This window comes from Equus asinus, chromosome 9 (genome assembly GCF_041296235.1).
Source record: "Equus asinus isolate D_3611 breed Donkey chromosome 9, EquAss-T2T_v2, whole genome shotgun sequence".
Lineage (NCBI taxonomy): Eukaryota > Metazoa > Chordata > Mammalia > Perissodactyla > Equidae > Equus > Equus asinus.
Genome location: NC_091798.1, coordinates 38,647,364 through 38,670,436, shown reverse-complemented (window position 1 = coordinate 38,670,436; position 23,073 = coordinate 38,647,364). Strand labels below are relative to the sequence as shown.

Below are 23,073 nucleotides of genomic sequence, written 5' to 3'. Positions count from 1 at the left end.
TTCACAGCCTCTCCAACATTTGTCACTCTTGGTTTTGGATATTTTTGCCATTCTAACAGGTGTAACGTGATATCTTAGTGTAGATTTGATTTGCATTTCCCTGATGATTAGTGATGATGAGCATCTTTTCATGTGTCTATTGGCCATCCGTATATCTTCTTTGGAGAAATGTCTGTTCATGTCCCCTGCCCATTTTGTAACTGGGTTGTTTGATTTTTTATTGTTGAGTTGTGTGAGTTCTTTGTATATTATGGAGATTAACCCTTTGTCAGATAAATAACTTGTGAATATTTTTTCCCAATTAGTGGGCTGTTTTTTTTGTTTCAATCCTGTTTTCCCTTGCCTTTAAGAAGCTCTTTAGTCTGATGAAGTCCCATTTGTTTATTCTTTCTATTGTTTCCGTCATGTGAGGGGTTATGGTGTCTGAAAAGATTCTTTTGAAGCTGATGTCAAAGAGTGTACTGCCGATATTCTCTTCTAGAAGACTTATTGTTTCAGGCCTAATCTTTAGGTCTTTGATCCATTTTGAGTTTATTTTAGTAAATGGTGAAAAAGAATGGTTGATTTTCATTCTTTTACATGTGGCTGTCCAGTTTTCCCAGCACCATTTGTTGAAGAGACTTTCTTTCCTCCATTGTAGGCCCTCAGCTCCTTTGTCAAAGATTAGCTGTCCATAGATGTGTGGTTTTATTGCTGGGCTTTCAATTCTGTTCCAGACACTTTGCAATTTTTAAAAGTGTGTGGAAAGCTCCCCCCAAAAGAAAATCCTTACTCTTGCTCAAACTATTCATTAATCGTCAAAAAAAAATTGTAATAAATGGAGTAAAATAATTAGAATAATGTCACTGTAGTCAGTAAATTTGTGTAAATACTTACCATGAGCTTAATTCCTCCAATTCCAAAGTCATTGCTTCAGTATAACCTAGGGACATAGATGAGGAATATCCCTTTGTGACTTTGTATTGAAGAAAAGATAAGCATTTCCCCCAGTGACTTTTACGAATGAATTTATGTACTATATTGCGTGTTACGTAACCCAAGTAATGTGGAGATGTGGAGAAGAGGGTAGAGTAAATCATCTCTTGGCTACATGACAGGAGCAGTTTTTTTTTAATGAATACTTCTTGAGGTAGTCAGAAGAATAAAATTAACTTATTTTTATAAAGAGACTGTTGATATTATCAGTAGGAGGAGATGTTTGAGGATTAGTACAAAACTGCACAACTTTACAAAATAGCTTTCAACAGTACTGGTGTTCTCTAATATGTGTGCTATGAAACAGCATTACTTAGAAGTGGGGGAAACAGGGATCAATCAAAGCAGGTTAAAAATTATTTCACATGTCATAGCTAATAAAGAGAAATGAATTTGTGAAATAAGTAGAGGACAAACTCTCCGATGGCAAGACCTGTGTCTTGTTCATTGTTATATCGCCACTGACGAGGGCAGTACTTAGCACAAGACAAGAGTTCAACGTAGGTTTGTGGATTGGTGAAATGAATGAACCAATATACATGTAGGTTTGTATAAAAATCCAACGTGACATTTCTAATTATTTTGGGAAAAAAGAAAAGATACCTTAGAGAATGCTTTATAGTTTAAGATATTAAATATATTAACATAAAAACATAGCTCGTTCAGTTAGGCACGCTATTGTGACTATCCTAGCTGGTAAAACTGAAGCAGCAGAGGCTGCAGTTTCCCAGTGCGGACTCTGGGCGCCGCTGTTGGCCAAAGTGGAGAGCTTGGAGCCAGTGATCTCGCGCAGCCGCAGCGCACTTTCCCCATCTCAGACTCCCTAGCGCCAGCCTTTACACCGCTTCCTCTTCTGGAAAAGGAGAAACCCTGACCACCACGCAGGAAATAAAGCCTATTCGGAGGTCCGGACATCTGCAGCACTGAGCTTATTTGTAATCCTGCGTCTCCAGGTCTGGTGAGCCAGCTGAGGGGAGCAAGAGGGATGGGGAGCGGCGCTGGGGAGAACGGCTGGGCTGAGAGGCGGCCAGTGCTCTTTCCCTTCCTGCTGTCTTTGTTCTGGCCCGCGCTGTCGGAGCAGATCCGCTACAGGATTCGCGAGGAAATGCCCGGGGGCTCGGTGGTGGGGAACCTCGCCAAGGACCTGGGACTGAGCGTCCTGGAGTTACCAACTCGAAAACTGCGCGTCAGTTCCGAGAAGCCTTACTTCACTGTGAGCGCAGAGAGCGGGGAGTTACTTGTGAGCAGCAGGCTAGACCGGGAGCAGATATGTGGGAAGAAGTCAGCCTGTGCTCTTGAATTTGAGGCTGTTGCTGAAAACCCATTGAACTTTTATCACGTGAATGTGGAGATCGAGGATATTAATGACCACATGCCAAAATTCACACAAAATTCCTTTGAGCTACAAATAAGTGAGTCTACACTGCCAGGCACCCGATTTATATTAGAAGTAGCGGAAGATGCAGATATTGGCTTAAACTCTCTGCAGAATTATAAACTCTCTCTTAGTCCTAGTTTCTCATTGATAAATAAGGAGAAACAAGATGGTAGTAAATACCCGGAACTGACATTGGAGAAACCCTTAGACAGGGAACAACAGGGTTATCATCGTTTAGTCCTCACTGCGTTGGACGGCGGAGACCCACCCCTAAGCGGCACAACTGAGCTGCGCATCCAGGTCACTGATGCCAATGATAACCCCCCAGTATTCCACCAGGACGTGTACAGGGTCAGCCTTCGAGAAAACGTGCCCCCAGGCACTGCTGTGCTGCAGGTGTCAGCCACTGACCAGGATGAGGGTGTTAACTCCCAAATCACTTATTCCTTCTACAGGACCGGGCAAGTCTTTGATGTGAATTCAAAGAGTGGGGAAATTACAACTCTAAGGACACTGGATTTTGAAGAAATCAAGAAATATTCCATAGTGGTGGAAGGGAGGGATGGCGGAGGACTGGTTGCACAATGTACGGTTGAAATTAACATTCAAGATGAAAATGACAACAGCCCAGAAGTTACATTCCATACTCTAGTCGAAAACATTCTGGAAAACGCAGTGCCTGGAACGCTAATTGCTTTGATCAAAATACATGACCAAGATTCTGGGGAGAATGGGGAGGTTAATTGTCGATTAGAGGGTGAAGTCCCTTTTCAAATAATCTCTTCCTCCAAAAATTCTTATAAATTGGTAACAGACGGGACCCTGGACCGAGAGCAGACTCCAGAGTACAATGTCACCATCACAGCCACTGACAGGGGCAAGCCGCCCCTCTCTGCCAGCATAAGTGTCACCTTGCACATCACTGACGTCAACGACAATGCTCCGGTTTTCCACCAGGCCTCTTACGTGGTCCACGTGGCCGAGAACAACCCGCCCGGCGCCTCCATCGCCCAAGTCAGCGCCTCAGATCCCGACCTGGGACCCAACGGCCGCGTCTCCTACTCCATCGTGGCCAGCGACCTGGAGCCGCGGGCGCTGTCGTCCTACGTGTCGGTGAGCGCGCAGAGCGGGGTGGTGTTGGCGCAGCGCGCCTTCGACCACGAGCAGCTGCGCGCCTTCGAGCTGACGCTGCAGGCCCGCGACCAGGGCTCGCCCGCGCTCAGCGCCAACGCGAGCCTGCGCGTGCTGGTGGGCGACCGCAACGACAACGCGCCAAGGGTGCTGTACCCGGCGCTGGGGCCCGACGGCTCGGCGCTCTTCGACACGGTGCCGCGCGCCGCGCAGCCCGGCTACCTGGTCACCAAGGTGGTGGCGGTGGACGCCGACTCGGGACACAACGCCTGGCTGTCCTACCACGTGCTGCAGGCCAGCGAGCCCGGACTCTTCAGCCTGGGGCTGCGCACGGGCGAGGTGCGCACGGCGCGTGCTTTGGGCGACAGGGACGCGGCCCGCCAGCGCCTGCTGGTCGCCGTGCGGGACGGGGGACAGCCGCCCCTCTCGGCCACCGCCACGCTGCTCCTGGTCTTCGCAGACAGCCTACAAGAGGCGCTGCCGGACCTCGGCGACCATCCTGCACCCTCTGAGCCCCAGGCTGAGCTTCAGTTTTACCTGGTGGTGGCCTTGGCCTTGATCTCTGTGCTCTTCCTGCTCGCGGTGATTCTGGCCATTGCCCTGCGCCTGCGAAGCTCCTCCAGCCCCGCCGCCTGGGGCTGCTTTCAGCCTGGTCTCTGCGTCAAGTCTGGACCTGGGGTTCCCCCCAACTACAGCGAAGGGACTTTACCTTATTCCTACAATTTGTGCGTTGCCCGTACTGGAAAGACAGAGTTTAATTTTCTAAAATGTAATGAACAATTGAGTTCAGGACAAGACATGCTTTGTGGTGATTCGTCTGGGCCGTTATTTCCGGTTTGTAATTCCAGTGAGTTGACTTCCCATCCCGAAACTCTAACAGCGGTGAGTTCCATTTAAGTGTCTATTCCTTTTCATCATCTACCTAATTTTCACATTTATATCAAAATTATTACATTTCCAAGTCTACTAAGTTCTCTTAGAGACATTATAGTCCGACAGAAAGCTACATTTCCATTCTTTGAGGGGAGCGGTGAATGGGAGTAGTTATGTGACATAAAATAGAGTTATCTTACCGAGTTCAGATCTGGAAATTAGTGAGAGTGCTCTTTGCTTCTGAGCACAAGTATTGTACCAATTTCTTATCTCTTTTTTCAAAGCTAATGAAATTTACCCATTGATTATCTCGTTCTTTATTAACATTTAAAAAATTTTGTGTGTAAGTAGACATTAAATTTAAAGCAGGCAATCACTTAATTCATCCTTTAAAACAAAGAAGCTACTACTAGGTATCTTCCTGCACTGGTTTCATGGTACAGTCTCCATCCCTTCCTCATGTTTATTTATCATGTCTAGTTCTTTACATCCACCTATTTGTGATTTTGTGAATCCATTAAAATTATAAGAAAAATACTGTGTGTATAGGAGCGAGACTCAGTGAACTCATCAGAAGGTCCAAATCATTAAGTTCTTCAAGTTTTTGTGAATGCCAAATCCTCCTCTTCCTCTTTACACTCACCTCTTCATAGTTACTTGAGAAAAGAAAAGGCAGTGCTATGGCGTCTCTCACCTGCTCTCATTCCTGACCTATATTTTTTGAAGAAGGAAGGGGGAAAAAAAGTCACGGGATTTGTCTTATTTGGAGCCCTAAACATTAGTGACTAGAGATTTTTCTCATCATCCTTTTATCTGTAGGATGGAAGGAGAATCCTAAGTTTTCAATTTTTAAGGCAAAAACTAATTTCATGCACATACAAAATTTCCATTACATAACTATCAGTCTTTTGCCCAGTTTCCTTAGAAACTTCTTCAGTAAATTGCTTCTTTACAAACTGCTGAAAGAAGTTTCTCATAATGACATGTCCTTTTTACTTTTGTGGTAATAATTGGTTCTACTCTTGTGTTCTTTTCCCCAAATTATTACATAAGTTTAATTGACCCTTAGAATAAGAAGTTTAAGACTTTGAAATTGTGTAATTTCCTAAGGGGAGGATTGACATGGAAACTTGTTTTTCACTGTATATTGATTTGAATCTTCCAAATGCCATAGACTGAGCATGCATTATGTACTCACATAGAAAACTAAAAAGAAAAGTTTTAAATAGCATAAAAGTTTAACAATCACAAATGTGTAAATTTTAAAAACCAATCCTTTGAAAATTCAGTAATATTTTTGAGATAAATCTATTATGATTGCCTAATTAAAATCATTTTTGTAAACAAAATCTTGAGGAAACCTTACTCCAGGAATTTTACTATCAAACTAAATTAACCTTATAAAACGACTTCAAAGGGAATAATCTATCCATATATATTCATTCAATATAGTTATGTAATATGCACATGTAAGTATAAATGTATGAAATTAACAAAATATGAATGTATTTCCAAAGAGGATTGAACTTTGTAATTACTCCAAAAAACAGATAACGGCATATAGAAAAATGTGAAACACTAAAAAAAGGAAATCAGAATAATTTACATATGTAGAGAGAGCAAAATTCTACCAAGAATAAGAGTAAGTTAATTTGTTATTAAGAAAAGATGGCGATTTAATAATACACTTAATAGAAATTTTATTCCACTTCATTTCCAACTAAGATATCCACAAATGGTAATTGCTTTTGAAATAGGAGTGCAAGAAACAATTAGAGAAATCTAAAATCATAATTAGAAGACCGTAGTGGTGTTTCTTTTACAGTCATCTATAATCAAGTACATTTTGCTTATCTCAGTGGGTGTAGTAAAGGCTTAGGACTCTGAGCGCCGCTGTTCACCAACTCTGAGAAAAGCTCAGTAAGAGCTCGTCAGATATTAGGATCTGCAACTACACAAAGCCCCGCAGAGACCACAGACCAACTCCGGGGGGCTGAAACAAAACTCAGCCTCCTAACCTGGGGCACTACGGGTTTCTCGAGAAACTAGATCACCATAATTTGCAGGAGGAAAAAAGAACCTAAGGAGTCAGCGTGCAGAGAAAGCATTCCGAAAAAAATCCGTAGTGAAACAACAATGGCCGCTCCAAGGAATCGCCCGCACCACACAGCACTGGTCCTGCTGTGCCTTTTCCTGGGGAGACTGTGGGAGATCAGGGCCAGTCAGATCCACTACTCAGTGCCTGAAGAGACAGAAAAAGGCTATATCGTGGGGAATATCTCTAAGGAGCTGGGGCTGGAGCCCCGGGAGCTGGCGGAGCGCGGAGTCCGCATCGTCTCCAGAGGTAGGACGCAGCTCTTTGCTCTGAACCCGCGAAGCGGCAGCTTGGTCACCGCGGGCAGAATAGACCGGGAGGAGCTCTGCGCTCAGAGCACGCGGTGTCTGGTGAACTTTAAAGTCCTGGTTGAAGACAGAGTGCAGCTTTATGGAATAGAAATAGAAGTAACTGATATAAACGACAATGCCCCAAAATTCCAGACCGAAAATCTGGAAGTAAAAATTAACGAAATCGCTGCACCTGGAACGCGTTATCCACTCCCAGAGGCTGTTGACCGGGATGTGGGCTTGAATTCCCTGCAGAGCTACCAGCTCAGCCCCAGTCACCACTTCTCCCTGGACGTGCAAACTGGAGACGACGGAACTATAAACCCAGAGCTGGTGCTGGAGCGGGCCCTGGACCGTGAGGAAGAGGCTGCTCACCACCTGGTCCTCACCGCCTCCGACAGCGGCGATCCGCGTCGTTCCAGTACAGTGCACATCCAGGTGACAGTGTTGGATACAAACGACAATGCCCCTGTTTTTGCTCAACCGATTTACCGAGTGAAAGTCCCAGAGGACGTGCCCCAGGGCACCCGTCTGCTTACTGTAAGAGCTAGCGACCCGGATGAGGGAGCCAATGGAAGAGTGGCGTATAAATTCTGGAAAATTAGTGAAAAACAATCTCCATTATTCGAGCTTAATGAAAACACTGGGGAAATATCAACAGCAAAGAATCTAGATTATGAAGAGTGTGCATTTTATGAAATGGAAATACAAGCTGAAGATGGTGGGGGATTGAAGGGGCGGACTAAAGTGCTCATTTCGCTGGAAGATGTAAATGACAATAGACCGGAAGTGATCATGACATCTCTGTTTAGCCCAGTGAGGGAAGATGCTCCTCCAGGAACAGTAATCCTTCTTTTCAATGCTCACGACAGAGACTCCGGGAAGAACGGCCAAGTTGTCTGTTCCATCCAGGAGAGCCTACCTTTTCAATTAGAAAAGTCGATAGAAGATTATTACAGATTGTTGACAGCTCAAATTCTTGACCGAGAAGAAAACTCTGAATATAACATCACAGTGACTGCAACTGACAGAGGAACGCCGCCCCTGTCCTCAGAAATTCACGTCACCCTGCACGTGGTCGACATCAACGACAATCCACCCTCCTTCTCTCAAACCTCCTACTCAGTCTACCTCCCTGAGAACAACCTTAGAGGCACCGCCATCTTTTCGGTGACAGCTCGTGATCCTGATAGCAACGAGAACGCCCGAATTATTTACTCCTTGGCCGAGGACACCATCCATGGGGCGCTTCTCTCATCCTACGTCTCCATCAACTCCGACACCGGCGAGTTATTCGCGCTGCGCTCCTTCGACTATGAGCAGTTTCGAAATCTTCAAATGCAGGTGAGGGCAAGTGACAGCGGAGACCCTCCACTCAGCAGCAACGTGTCACTGAGCTTGTTTGTACTCGACCAGAACGACAACACGCCCGAGATTCTGTACCCCACCCTCCCCACCGACGGTTCCACGGGCGTGGAGCTGGCGCCCCGCTCCGCAGAGCCCGGCTATCTAGTGACGAAAGTGGTGGCGGTGGACCGAGACTCAGGCCAGAATGCCTGGCTGTCCTACCGCCTGCTCAAGGCCAGTGAGCCAGGGCTCTTCACGGTGGGGCTGCACACGGGAGAGGTGCGCACGGCGCGGGCCCTGCTGGACAGAGATGCACTCAAGCAGAGCCTGGTGGTGGCCGTCCAGGACCATGGCCAGCCCCCTCTCTCAGCCACCGTCACGCTCACCATAGCCGTGGCTGACAGCATCCCAGACGTCTTGGCTGACCTGGGCAGCTTCGAACCCTCGGCCAACCCGGATGATTCAGACCTCACACTGTACCTGGTTGTGGCTGTGGCCGCGGTCTCCTGCATCTTCCTCGCCTTTGTCATAGTGTTGCTGGCACTGAGGCTGCGGCGCTGGCGCACCTCAAGTCAGTTTCAGGCTGAGAGGATCGGATTGGCTGGCATGCCTGCTTCTCACTTTGTGGGCGTGGACGGGGTGCGGGCTTTCCTTCAGACCTATTCCGGGGAAATCTCCCTCACTGAGGACTCGCGGAAGAGTCACGTGATCTTCCCCCATCCCAACTATGCCGACACGCTCGTTAGCCAGGAGAGCTGTGAGAAAAATGAGGCTTTATGCGTTTCAGATGATTCCAAGTTTCCTATAGAAGACACTCCTTTGGTTCCAGTGAGTTCAGTTTTTCCTTTGCTTTCTATTACCATTGGTTTTCTCTTTGAGTGTTTGCACTTAAGGTAGGATAAGTTCATATTAACATATTTCTGACCATTTAAGTTTTCACTGGGCCTAATTTTTGCTCTAACATCTATTGGAGGCGTTTATGGGTTACATGGCTGATGTAATTTTCACTTTCAAATAATAATTAACCTGTGGTCAATGTAAACCTTCCCCTGGGGCCACTCTCATTCTCCTGCATTGACAGGGGCTTTTGGGGTGGGTTGCTTGATTGGTTACCATGGTTCACTACTAATCCTTAGGGCTGGTTTTCCATTCCTGAAATTTATTATTATTGTTACCTCTAATGGCCCCATTGTGAAAATCTTACCCTAAAAACATTCCTACAGTCAATACTATTTTTGTAGGGGTAAATTAATGAGACAGCAAATGCATTCTTCTTGGAGAAACAGCTGAAAGCCTGGATCTACTGATTCTGCTCTTCTGTTTCTATGACAGGACAATACCCCTTTGAGGTGATGTTTTTCAGATCACATGCTTGTAGAAATTGTTTGCTTTTAGCGATTATTTCTAAGAAAGATTCAAACTTCGATTATCGTGTATTTCCAAACCCTAGTAAGGAACTTTTTATTCTTTTAATAGTAAGAATTTTAACATCCCCTGTTACCATATCCTCTAAGATTTTAATTTCCTAATGCTATAATGTCGAGTTATTGATAGTTTAAAACTCTTCTTTCCTATAGTTTATGATTGCTAAAGAGGGGTTTCTGAGACTGAACGCTGTGAGACAACAAAACAAGGGAAATTAAAATTATTCTTCAACTGTATATTTTTTATGGCTCAATTCTCCAACTTTGAGGCTAGAAATAAATGTGGATATGGGAGACAGCTTAGGAAAATATTCTTGGAGACTGCTATGGAGTTTCTAAGAATATTTTACTGGCTTTTAGCTATAAGGAAAAGAATAATGTGTTATTTAATTTGATTTTAAATGTAGCATTGTTTTAAGTAATAAATGACATTCCAGAAGACTGAAAATAAGCTTGAAGTTGACTCAAAAGTCAATGCTAAGAATGGGATCCATGATCATTGATGACTGCTGGCATTTCTATGGAAATAGAGAATGATTTTATTTTACTTGTCTTTACAATTATTTTTGGAATTTATGTTGTTTTACTTATAAGAATATAAATGTTAACATGTGTGAAAATCCATTGTGATATGCATACAGTATAATTATTTCAAATGCTCTTTCTTCCTTAAGCTGGTAGGAAAAAAGTAAAGCATCCTTCAGGGTCATATTTTTAGCCATGTAATAGGAAAACTCTCATTTAAAATTTCTGTCCTGGTAAGTAACCTCTAGTACTTAGTATTCATAAATATTAAAATATGAGCTAATTTGGAAAACACCTAATATATATATTGATGAAGGCCTGTATGTCACGGTAGGTAACTACTATTCTCTACAATAAAAATGTCACTTGCCTTTAAAAATAGAACACAAGGCTCACCGGATGGATGACTGGGAAGAGTGTGGAAAATGCTCTATTCTAGTTTTCTTAAGCTACGTAGAACTTGTACATTGGTAACAGATTACATAACAGGCTTAAAGATAAAATTCTTGCTCATCTTGATGTCTCATCTTAGAGTTAATTAAAATATCTCAGATTTGCTTCAAAATAATGAGGGAGTGCAATATATAAACAAAGATGACCTGTGTTGATCACTTTTTCAGTTGGGTGATGGGTATATAAAGATTGAATAATAATGCTCCCTACTTTTGTATAAGTTTGAAATTTTCCATAATAAATTTCTTGAAAACACTAAGTATATAGGCATCCGCTGTAATACTATGGCAAAGCTAAAATTTAGGGATATTATATAACTGCATTTTCGAAGAGCAATATATATATTCTGTATAAATATTCTGGAGATAAACTGGATTCAAGACGAAAATGTCAGACTGCGGTTCCACATAGGGCCTCTGGGCGCCGCTGTCGGCCAGTGCAGGGCAAGCGCTGACGCCCGGGATACCTAAGCCTCTAGCCTGGGATTTCCTGCGCAGCCAACACAGAAAGAAGGAAACATTCACACGCTGAGGCTCTCGGCTGCGCACACTGACCAGCATACAAGGATTCCCAATTCCGCCTGTCCTGGGCCGAATGCTCTTCCAGTGAGGCCGTAAATTGCAGTTTCTTCGGCTTTCCAGAAAGACTGGGACCGAGCGAGAACTGGAGCGCGCAATGGGAGGGAGCTGCGCGCGGAGGCGCCCGGCCGGCCCGCGGCAGGTACTGATTCCCTTCCTGCTGCCTTTGTTCTACCCCGCGCTCTCCGAACCGATCCGCTACTCGATTCCTGAGGAGCTGGCCAAGGGCTCGGTGGTCGGGAACCTCGCCAAGGATCTAGGGCTCAGTGTCCTGGATGTGTCGGCTCGGAAGCTGCGAGTTAGCGCAGAGAAGCTGCTTTTCAGCGTAGACGCGGAGAGCGGGGAGCTACTTGTGAAGGACCGAATAGACCGTGAGCAGATATGCAAAGGGAGAAGAAGATGTGAATTGCAGTTGGAAGCCGTGGTGGAAAATCCTTTAAATATCTTTCATATCGTTGTGGTTGTTGAGGATATTAATGACCATGCCCCTCAATTTGATAAAAAGGAAATACATTTAGAAATTTTTGAGTCTGTATCCCCAGGTGCACGACTATCCCTTGACCCTGCCACTGACCCTGATATAAACATGAACTCGATTAAAGATTATCAGATAAATTCTAACCCTTATTTCTCATTAATGGTTAGAGTTAATTCCGATGGTGGCAAATATCCAGAGTTATCTTTGGAGAAACCTCTAGACCGGGAAGAGCAGCCGTTTCATCACTTGATATTGACTGCCTTGGATGGAGGGGACCCGCCACGAAGTGCCACTGCTCAAATAGAAATCTTTGTCAAGGATACCAATGATAACTCGCCAGTGTTCAGCAAAGACGAATATAGAATCAGTGTTAGTGAAAATCTGCTCCCTGGGTCCTCCGTGTTGCAGGTGACAGCCACTGACCAGGACGAGGGTGTCAATGCCGAAATAAACTACTACTTCAGGAGCACCGCTCAGAGTACAAGACACATGTTCTCATTGGATGAGAAAACAGGTATGATTAAGAATAACCAGTCATTGGATTTTGAGGATATAGAAAGATACACCATGGAAGTGGAAGCAAAGGATGGAGGTGGTCTCTCGACCCAATGTAAAGTAATCATAGAAATCCTAGACGAAAACGACAACAGCCCAGAAATAATCATCACTTCTCTCTCTGATGAGATTTTGGAGGATTCTCTTCCAGGAATGGTTGTTGCCATCTTCAAAACACGGGATCGGGATTTTGGAGAAAATGGAGAAGTCAAGTGTAATGTAGGAAGAGGGGTTCCTTTCAAGATTTCTTCTTCTAATAATAATTACTACAAGCTGGTAACAGATGGATTCTTGGACCGAGAGCAGACTCCAGAGTACAACGTCACCATCACAGCCACTGACAGGGGCAAGCCGCCCCTCTCCTCCAGTACTACCATCACTCTGCACATCGCCGACATTAACGACAATGCGCCAATTTTCCACCAAGCCAACTACGTGGTCCACGTGGCCGAGAACAACCCGCCCGGCGCCTCCATCGCCCAAGTCAGCGCCTCGGATCCCGACCTGGGACCCAACGGCCGCGTCTCCTACTCCATCGTGGCCAGCGACCTGGAGCCGCGGGCGCTGTCGTCCTACGTGTCGGTGAGCGCGCAGAGCGGGGTGGTGTTGGCGCAGCGCGCCTTCGACCACGAGCAGCTGCGCGCCTTCGAGCTGACGCTGCAGGCCCGCGACCAGGGCTCGCCCGCGCTCAGCGCCAACGCGAGCCTGCGCGTGCTGGTGGGCGACCGCAACGACAACGCGCCAAGGGTGCTGTACCCGGCGCTGGGGCCCGACGGCTCGGCGCTCTTCGACACGGTGCCGCGCGCCGCGCAGCCCGGCTACCTGGTCACCAAGGTGGTGGCGGTGGACGCCGACTCGGGACACAACGCCTGGCTGTCCTACCACGTGCTGCAGGCCAGCGAGCCCGGACTCTTCAGCCTGGGGCTGCGCACGGGCGAGGTGCGCACGGCGCGTGCTTTGGGCGACAGGGACGCGGCCCGCCAGCGCCTGCTGGTCGCCGTGCGGGACGGGGGACAGCCGCCCCTCTCGGCCACCGCCACGCTGCTCCTGGTCTTCGCAGACAGCCTACAAGAGGCGCTGCCGGACCTCGGCGACCATCCTGCACCCTCTGAGCCCCAGGCTGAGCTGCAGTTTTACCTGGTGGTGGCCTTGGCCTTGATCTCTGTGCTCTTCCTGCTCGCGGTGATTCTGGCCATTGCCCTGCGCCTGCGACGCTCCTCCATCCCAGCGACCTGGGGCTGCTTTCAGCCTGGTCTCTGCGTCAAGTCTGGACCTGGGGTTCCCCCCAACTACAGCGAAGGGACTTTACCTTATTCCTACAATTTGTGCGTTGCCCATACTGGAAAGACAGAGTTTAATTTCCTGAAATGCAGTGAGCCCTTGAATTCCACTCAAGACATAGTTTGCGGTGATTCTCCGGGGGCCTTAATTCCACTTCAGAGGGGGAATGCTTTAACTCCACATCCTGAGACTATACCACCGGTGAGTTTCATTTTTTGTGTCTTCTGTAATACTCTACTAGTTTCTCATATTTCAGGCATACTTCATTTTTATATTTAGAATCATATTTAGAAAATCCATAACTACCGTCTTTTCTTCTCAATGTTCGTTTTTCACTGATTATATTTTTCAAGATTTACGTGGTTCATAGGTTGCTCTATAATTCAGAAAAAAAATGTCACTAAATTAGAGGTATCTTTTCAAGCTCAGATTAGCAACACAGAGGCAGGGATCTTGGCTTCTTACCAAATACATAAATAAATAATTTCCTATCTACTCAAATGTGCTAAGATTTAAGATGAATTTTCCATAACCTAGTTGTATATATATATTTAATACTATTCAGGCACTCATTAAATATCAAAGCAGGTGCTCCTTTCAAAGAAATGTTTAGTGCAAATAACGTTTTAGGTGCATTTAGGTATATGTCTTCATTTATTTTAATAATTTTTTAAACTGTAAGCATTTGAGGGGGAATAAGGAGCAGATCCCTGAAATTATATGCAAAGTTATAGATGTTTGCATTTTTCTTGGGAGAGGAGTCAAAACTTTGTTTCCATTGCCAAGTTTTCTGTGGTCTCCAAAACTTAAAACTAACTACCGTAGACGAATTGTTTTCCTCCAACTTTTGGTCCTTCTGGTTCTCTTTTATATTTACAGTACTTACCTTTTCTTGATGCTCAAATGTACTCTTTCCCAATCGTTTTTCCTCTACACTGCAAGATAAAGAATTTCCAAGAAAGTACATGAAGTGCTATTGCCTTTTGCTCTCTGATTCTCTTATATAAAATCTTTGAAGACAAAAAGGTAAAATCTTTGAAGAATTCCATACTTGGGGGCATAGTGACATAAACACTTCTGAACAACCTGCTTTCTGTATGAAAGTGAACCTCTCAGGGCCGGCCTGTGGCATAGTGGTTAAGCTTGGTGCATTTCCATTTCGGTCTCCTGGGTTTGCGCCTTTGATCCCAGATCCTGGGCAGGGACTTACACCACTGTCAGCCACTCTGTGGTGGTGACCCACATATAAAGAAGAGGAAAATTTGCATCAGATGTTAGCTCAGGCCTAATCTTGGCTCAGGGGGAAAAAAAAAAAGAAGTGAACCTCTTAAACCCCTCACCTTTGAGGAGAGAACTGATACTGGGTTGATGGGCACATGCCATTGAAGATGGGTGAACCATTTTACCTTGGGCTTCCATACAAAATGCCTAAGAGGAGAGATTATCTTTATTGGCATCAATGTCCTGATGAAAACAGGTCATCTGACATAAACACTTATTTTTTTTAAAAAACTACATGATTATATCTGTCTTCGTTTTTTAAAATTGTAGCACTTGAAATTCTTGTACGTATTTCTCTTGATTACAACACAGACATGTTTCTTTTAGTTTGTGGTTACCTGTTCAATTCACTTAAATTGGTCAAATTAACTTCAAATAATATGCCTCTAATAATAAATATTTTCAAGGAAACATTCATTGAGGTTCAATAAAATTATTTTAGAAAAGAATATTTTGAAACCTTTTACACAATTTTAATCCTAAACAAATTTAATTAATTTGTTAATTAAATCTAAAAAGAGATTTTAAGTGAATTATAAGGGGTATAACTCAGTCTCTATATGAATGTCTACTAAACATAATGGGCCATTTAAATCACAAGTGCACATAAAGTTGTAAGACTTTTATGCGTTATACCTAGAAGCTCATAGGAAATAAAATAAGCGTCACTTACCTTTTAAAGTGGGTACATTTCTATTGAGAAAACAAATGTTGCAAATATATATTTAAGCGACTATTTCCATTTAATATTTTATAGTACTTTCATTCCACTTTATCCCATCCAGTAAGAAACCTACAAATAGTAGTTTATTTAAGGATATCAGCTGAGAAAACAAAGAAATAACGTAAAATAAAATAAAATATCCAACGAAGAGTAGCGTTTGATTTCTATTGCACACGTACTGGATGCAGTAACTTCTTAGGACTCTGAGCGCCGCTGTTCACCTACGAGGAAAAAGGAGACCCCGCTCAATTCGGATTCTCAGGGCTCCAACTACACAAAGCGCCACAGTTCCCACAAACCAGCAACGAGGCTGCAGCGAAACTCACTCCAGAATTTAAGGAGCGCAGTTTACAGAGACTCCCTGCAGCCAGAGAAAGAAAAGGGAACCGGTCAAAACACAGAAGGTGTCAGTGAGGACTTTGCCAGAATTCCGTGACCAGACAACAATGGCCGCTCAAAGGAATCGCTCCGACCGCAGCGCGCTGGTCCTGCTCTGCCTTTTCCTCGGTATGCCACGGGAGGTTGAAGCCCGGCAGATCCGCTACTCGGTGCCTGAGGAGCTGGAGAAAGGCTCTTTCGTGGGCAACATCGCCAAGGACCTGGGGCTGGAGCCCCGGGAGCTGGCGGAGCGCGGAGTCCGCATCGTCTCCAGAGGTAGGACGCAGCTATTCGCTCTGAACTCGCGAAGCGGCAGCTTGGTCACTGCGGGCAGGATAGACCGGGAGGAGCTCTGCGCTCAGAGCTCGCGGTGCCTGGTGAATTTTAACATTCTTGTGGAAGATAGGGTGAAACTTTTCGGGATAGAAGTAGAAGTAACTGATATCAACGATAATGCTCCAAAATTCCAAGCAGAAAATCTAGACGTAAAAATTAATGAAAATGTCGCCCCAGGAACGCGTTTTCCTCTCCCGGAAGCTGTTGATCCGGATGTGGGCGTGAACTCTTTACAGAGCTACCAGCTCAGCCCCAATAAGCACTTCACCCTAGCAATTCAGAGCCGTGCCAATGGCGTCAAGTACCCGGAGTTGGTGCTGGAGCGCGACCTGGATCGCGAGGAAGAGGCGCTGCACCACCTGGTCCTCACTGCCTCCGACGGGGGTGACCCTCTCCGATCTGGCACTGTTCTCATCAGTGTGACTGTCTTCGATGCAAATGACAATGCACCGGTCTTCACCTTGCCCGAATACCGAGTGAGTGTCTGGGAGAACTTGCCTGTGGGCACACAGCTGCTGACAGTCACTGCCACCGACAGAGATGAAGGAGCCAATGGAGAAGTAACATATTCATTCCGAAAATTACCTGATACACAATTGTTGAAATTCCAACTAAACAAAAATACTGGGGAAATAAAAATATCAGAAAATCTAGATTATGAAGAAACAGGTTTCTATGAAATAGAAATACAAGCGGAAGATGGAGGAGCGTATCTTGCAACTGCTAAAGTGTTGATTACAGTAGAAGATGTAAATGACAACAGTCCAGAGGTGACCATCACGTCTCTGTTTAGTCCCCTGATGGAAGATTCACCTTTGGGAACTGTTGTAGCCCTTTTAAACGTGCATGATTTAGACTCTGGGCAGAATGGACAGGTCACCTGTTCCATATCGGGGAATCTACCATTTAAGTTAGAAAAGTCCATTGATAGTTATTATAGGTTGGTGACATACAGAGCCCTTGACAGGGAACAGGTATCCTCTTACAACATCACAGTAACAGCCACAGATGGAGGGAGTCCAGCCCTATCAACAGGAATTCACTTCACCCTGCAAGTGGCAGATATCAATGACAACCCACCCACATTCTCTGACATCTCCTACTTTACCTATATCCCAGAGAACAACCCCAGAGGTGCCTCTGTCTTCTCAGTGACTGCACTAGACCCAGACAGCAAAGAAAATGCTCGCGTTATTTACTCTCTAGCTGAAGACACTATCCAGGGGGCACCTCTATCTTCCTACATCTCCATCAACTCTGAAACAGGAGTCCTGTATGCGCTGCAGTCCTTCGACTACGAGCAATTTCGTGATCTGCAGATGCAGGTGACTGCCACCGACAGTGGGGATCCACCACTCAGCAGCAACGTGTCACTAAGCCTGTTCATACTGGACCAAAATGACAACGCACCTGAGATCCTGTACCCCTCCCTCCCCACTGATGGTTCCACTGGCATTGAGCTGGCACCCCGCTCTGCAGAGCCCGGATATCTAGTGACCAAAGTGGTGGCAGTGGACAGAGACTCAGGCCAGAACGCCTGGCTGTCCTACCGCCTGCTCAAGGCCAGTGAGCCAGGGCTCTTCACCGTGGGGCTGCACACGGGCGAGGTGCGCACGGCGCGGGCACTGCTGGACAGAGACGCACTCAAGCAGAGCCTGGTGGTGGCCGTCCAGGACCATGGCCAGCCCCCTCTCTCGGCCACCGTCACGCTCACCGTGGCTGTGGCCGACAGCCTCCCAGACATCCTGGCTGATCTGGGCAGTCTAGAGGTCCGGCACGACTCGGACGCTTCAGAACTCACCTTGTACTTGGTGGTGGCGATAGCTGCGGTCTCCTGCGTCTTCCTCGCTTTTGTCATTGTGCTGCTGGCGCTCAGACTGCGGCGCTGGCACAGGTCCCGCCTCCTCCAGGCTTCAGGAAGCGGGTTGGTGGGCGTGCCCGCCTCGCACTTCGTGGGCGTGGACGGGGTGCGTGCTTTCCTGCAGACCTATTCCCACGAGGTCTCCCTCACCGCGGACTCGCGGAAGAGTCACCTGATCTTCCCCCAGCCCAACTACGCGGACACGCTTCTCAGCCAGGAGAGCTGTGAGAAAAAGGATCCTTTGTCTTTGTTAGATGATTCGAAGTTTCCTATAGAAGATACCCCTTTGGTTCCAGTGAGTTCTATTTTTACTCTTTTACTTTCCTTTAAAAAATTATCATTGGTTTTACTTTTAGGTTTCCAGCATGATGATGGAAAATTTCTATATTTTTTTCACTTTTCTCTGTTTCAACGACCTTTGCTTCTTGCTAAAACATTCAAGAGTAGAACTTGATGGTTATTAAGGCTGATATGGTTACTTTCTCGTAAATAGTCACCTAATCCCAGTGAAGGCCTGTTGTCATAAGGCTGTTATGATTAGCTTTGCAGAGCCTTATATTTTATAGTTGTTGAATACACTGCTGACAATTCCTAAGAGAGGACTTCCGTACAGAAGTGTCTGTCAATATGTGCGCTCGCCCTATTGGCCACATACTGAAACCGTAGTCCCTCAGACAACCCTACCTCCTGTTTTGAAGGCAGGTCTGTTAAGAACAGGTAAATGTCAGAAACAAATGCATTAGCTTCACTGGAAACACAACCCAAGCGCAAAGCCAGTGTTCAGTGTTGTTCTTCCCAAGGAGAAGGACAATACACTCTGTGGCTATATTTTTCAAACTAGACCTTGGAGTGACAGTTACAGTTGAATATACTTCCTAGAGAGATTTAAATTTTTCATTAATATTCTGTCAACAATTCATAACAATGTGTGCTTAATTTTTTGTAAGTGTAATCATACCTGGTAACACTGTAGCATCCTTTCTGCCTGTGATTCTAATTTCATACTGTTATGTGGGAGACAAAGCATTTTAATTTCACTTTCCTTGCTCAATAGGGATTCCACAGGGCCTATAGAAGGTTATATTAAGCGAATTTTGGGTTCTGCTCTCTCTGTATTTTTTGTTAAGTTCTCCAGTCTTTAAGGCTTAAAAAAATATAGACTGAGGAGACAGATTTGAACATGTTTCCAAGAACAGGAGCAAGGGATGTGGCCAAGGGTATTTTCAGTGGCTCCTTAATGTAGAGAAAGGAAGACCCACCTGAAATTCTGCAATTAAGAGTCAAAATAAACTTAAAGTCAGGAAAGAAATGTCATTTCTGCAGGGGATCTGAATATAAGCAGAGAAATACGCAAAATTATTCTAAACGATGATCTGTGGAGTTACTGATGAGCCCATTTAGTGAGGATAGTGATTTATTTGGTTTGATTTATTACTTTTAATTTACTACTAATATTCTTCTAAACTACTATGGTAGTGTAAAGTCAAAGAGTGACCTAATGTGTCTCAAAAATACTTATGAGACCATGACTATTTTCACGTCATTCAACATTTGTTCAATGATAGGTCTGTGGAAGGAGAGCACACCCTTTAGGGTCATAGTTATTAACTTTTAGATCATTGAAACTGTCATTTTAAATTCCTGTGCATGAGCATCAAAATTACTATGCATCCATCTTAAGTCTAATATTTTGAAAAATACAGGTTTTTTTAAAAACTACTCTTTTGACATGGTAGCTATTGTAAGCAAATGTTTTTAAATATAATTATTTAAAAGCAGTAAAGGACACCCTGGATGATTGTAATGAATATGGCAATGGTTGCATTCCAGTTCCTAAAAATGGGGGGGATGGATTAATACCGTCTAGCCAAATATAAGCTAGGATTGAAGACAAAAAGGTTTTTTGCTTACCTTCAATACTTCCCTTCGTGGACAACTACTCTTAAAAGGAACAACAGCGACTGCTACTGAATGGAAGAACTGGGTAGCAGTGTGCCATGGGATAGCAGACATACTTTTCACTGTAAATTCCTAGGTGCCTTTTTCAATTTAAAGAAATAATTTTATCTACTCAAAACCTACATAAATTTTTAACATATAAAAACATATGATCTTTTTGACCATTTGAAAAATACGTTTCATGATGAAAACAGAATCACTGACGAATAAGATTCAAATATTTTAGCTGTTTCTTGCATTTAAAGAAAAAGATTTCCTGAAATAGAAAAACCAGGTTGCGGTTCCACACGGGGCCTCTGGGCGCCGCTGTCGGCCAGTGCAGGGCAAGCGCTGACGCCCAGGATTGCTGAGCCTCTAGCCTGGGATTTCCTGCGCAGCCAACACAGAGAAGGAAACCCGCTTACACACTGAGGCTCCTGGCGCCCCAGACTCTCCCCAGCACACACAGATTCCCAGCCCCAAGACTGGGAGCTCCGCCTGTCCTGGGCCGAATGCTTCCAGTGCAATAGTGTGCACTTTCTCCAACTGGAAAGACTGGGACCGAGCGAGAACTGGAGCGCGCAATGGGAGGGAGCTGCGCGCGGAGGCGCCCGGCCGGCCCGCGGCAGGTACTGATTCCCTTCCTGCTGCCTTTGTTCTACCCCGCGCTCTCCGAACCGATCCGCTACTCGATTCCTGAGGAGCTGGCCAAGGGCTCGGTGGTCGGGAACCTCGCCAAGGATCTAGGGCTCAGTGTCCTGGATGTGTCGGCTCGGAAGCTGCGAGTTAGCGCAGAGAAGCTGCTTTTCAGCGTAGACGCGGAGAGCGGGGAGCTACTTGTGAAGGACCGAATAGACCGTGAGCAGATATGCAAAGAGAGAAGAAGATGTGAATTGCAGTTGGAAGCTGTGGTGGAAAATCCTTTAAATATCTTTCATATCGTAGTGGTTGTTGAGGATATTAATGACCACGCCCCTCAATTCCATAAAGATGAAATAAACTTAGAAATCAGTGAGTCTGTCAGCCCGGGGATGGGAACAATTCTTGAGTGTGCAAAAGATCCCGATATTAGTATGAATTCACTGAGCAAGTACCAACTAAGTCCTAACGAGTATTTCTCGTTGGTGGTGAAAGACAATCCCGATGGCGGCAAATATCCAGAACTGGTATTGAAGAAGACCCTGGACCGAGAAACGCAGAGCACTCATCACTTGGTGCTGACAGCCTTAGACAGCGGGGAACCGCCGCGAAGCGGCACCACTCAAATCCGAATCCTGGTGGTGGATGCCAACGATAACCCCCCAGTGTTCAGCCAAGACGTGTACAGGGTCAGCCTTCCGGAAGACGTGCCCCCAGGCACCTCGGTGTTGAAGGTGAGTGCCACAGACCAAGACGAAGGCTTCAACGCGGAGATCACCTACTCATTCCTTGGTGTGACTGATAACGCCCAGCACGTGTTCTCTCTGGATCCCGCTACAGGAAACATTATAACTCACCAACCCTTGGATTTTGAAGAAGTAGAAAGATATACCATGGGTGTAGAAGCAAAGGACCGAGGATCCCTCTCTACACAGTGTAAAGTAATTATAGAAGTTCTAGACGAAAATGACAACCTCCCAGAAATAATCATCACTTCCCTCTCTGATCAGATTTTGGAGGATTCTCGTCCCGGAATGGTTGTGGCTCTCTTCAAAACACGGGACCGGGATTCCAGGGAAAATGGAGAAGTCACATGCAATTTAAGTAGAGATGTTCCATTTAAGATTCATTCTTCTTCTAATAATTACTACAAGCTTGTAACAGATGGGGCCCTGGACAGGGAGCAGACCCCGGAGTATAATGTGACAATCACAGCCACCGACAGGGGCAAGCCGCCCCTCTCCTCCAGCACTACCATCACCCTGCACGTCACCGACGTCAACGACAACGCGCCGGTTTTCCGACAGTCAGCCTACTTGGTCCACGTGCCAGAAAACAACCCGCCCGGCGCCTCCATCGCCCAAGTCAGCGCCTCGGATCCCGACCTGGGACCCAACGGCCGCATCTCCTACTCCATCGTGGCCAGCGACCTGGAGCCGCGGGCGCTGTCGTCCTACGTGTCGGTGAGCGCGCAGAGCGGGGTGGTGTTGGCGCAGCGCGCCTTCGACCACGAGCAGCTGCGCGCCTTCGAGCTGACGCTGCAGGCCCGCGACCAGGGCTCGCCCGCGCTCAGCGCCAACGCGAGCCTGCGCGTGCTGGTGGGCGACCGCAACGACAACGCGCCAAGGGTGCTGTACCCGGCGCTGGGGCCCGACGGCTCGGCGCTCTTCGACACGGTGCCGCGCGCCGCGCAGCCCGGCTACCTGGTCACCAAGGTGGTGGCGGTGGACGCCGACTCGGGACACAACGCCTGGCTGTCCTACCACGTGCTGCAGGCCAGCGAGCCCGGACTCTTCAGCCTGGGGCTGCGCACGGGCGAGGTGCGCACGGCGCGTGCTTTGGGCGACAGGGACGCGGCCCGCCAGCGCCTGCTGGTCGCCGTGCGGGACGGGGGACAGCCGCCCCTCTCGGCCACCGCCACGCTGCTCCTGGTCTTCGCAGACAGCCTACAAGAGGCGCTGCCGGACCTCGGCGACCATCCTGCACCCTCTGAGCCCCAGGCTGAGCTGCAGTTTTACCTGGTGGTGGCCTTGGCCTTGATCTCCGTGCTCTTCCTGCTGGCGGTGATTCTGGCCATAGCCCTGCGCCTGCGACGCTCCTCCAGCCCCGCCACTGGGGGCTGCTTTGGGTCTGTTCTCTGCTCCAAATCTGGACCCGAGATTCCCCCCAACTACAGTGAGGGAACGTTGCCCTATGCCTATAACTTGTGTGTGCCTGGGGATCAGACTAACCCAGAATTTAATTTTCTCACATCTGTCGATCATTGTCCAGCCACACAAGATATTCTCAACAAAGATAGCACTTCAGTGCTGTTGGCTAGCATTTTAACTCCAAGTATCGAAGCAGATAAGAAGACTTTTAAACAAGTAAGTATCTAAAATAATGTTTTTTATATTCCAATATGCCAATACATCTCAATATAGAGGTTATCTCTAGAATCTAAAATATCTAGATTCAATCTCTTGATAAAGTTCCTAAAAATATATCTAGGTCAAATCTATGGGTATCGCTAAGAGTAAAGTTCACAATGCTG

At 46.3% G+C, this 23,073-nt stretch overlaps 1 protein-coding gene across 19 annotated transcripts in view; it reads left to right on the top strand.

Annotated features, from left to right (window-relative positions):
- The window catches only part of LOC106836957 (protocadherin gamma-C4), a 172,211-nt gene that overhangs the window by 72,928 nt on the left and 76,210 nt on the right, over positions 1–23,073 (top strand). Inside the window, exon 1 of one of the 19 annotated variants that reach the window (XM_070518079.1) lies at positions 1,782–4,366. The exons of 14 other annotated variants lie outside the window; for them this stretch is intronic. In XM_070518079.1, coding sequence (XP_070374180.1) covers positions 1,961–4,366 — 2,406 coding nt within the window. In that variant the 5' untranslated portion in view covers positions 1,782–1,960. Of the gene's footprint in view, positions 1–1,781; positions 4,367–6,047; positions 8,918–9,526; positions 13,585–14,806; positions 18,259–18,611; positions 22,907–23,073 lie in introns of those variants that run through there. 4 more of the 19 variants (XM_070518070.1, XM_070518077.1, XM_070518073.1 and 1 more) reach the window with 4 other exon arrangements.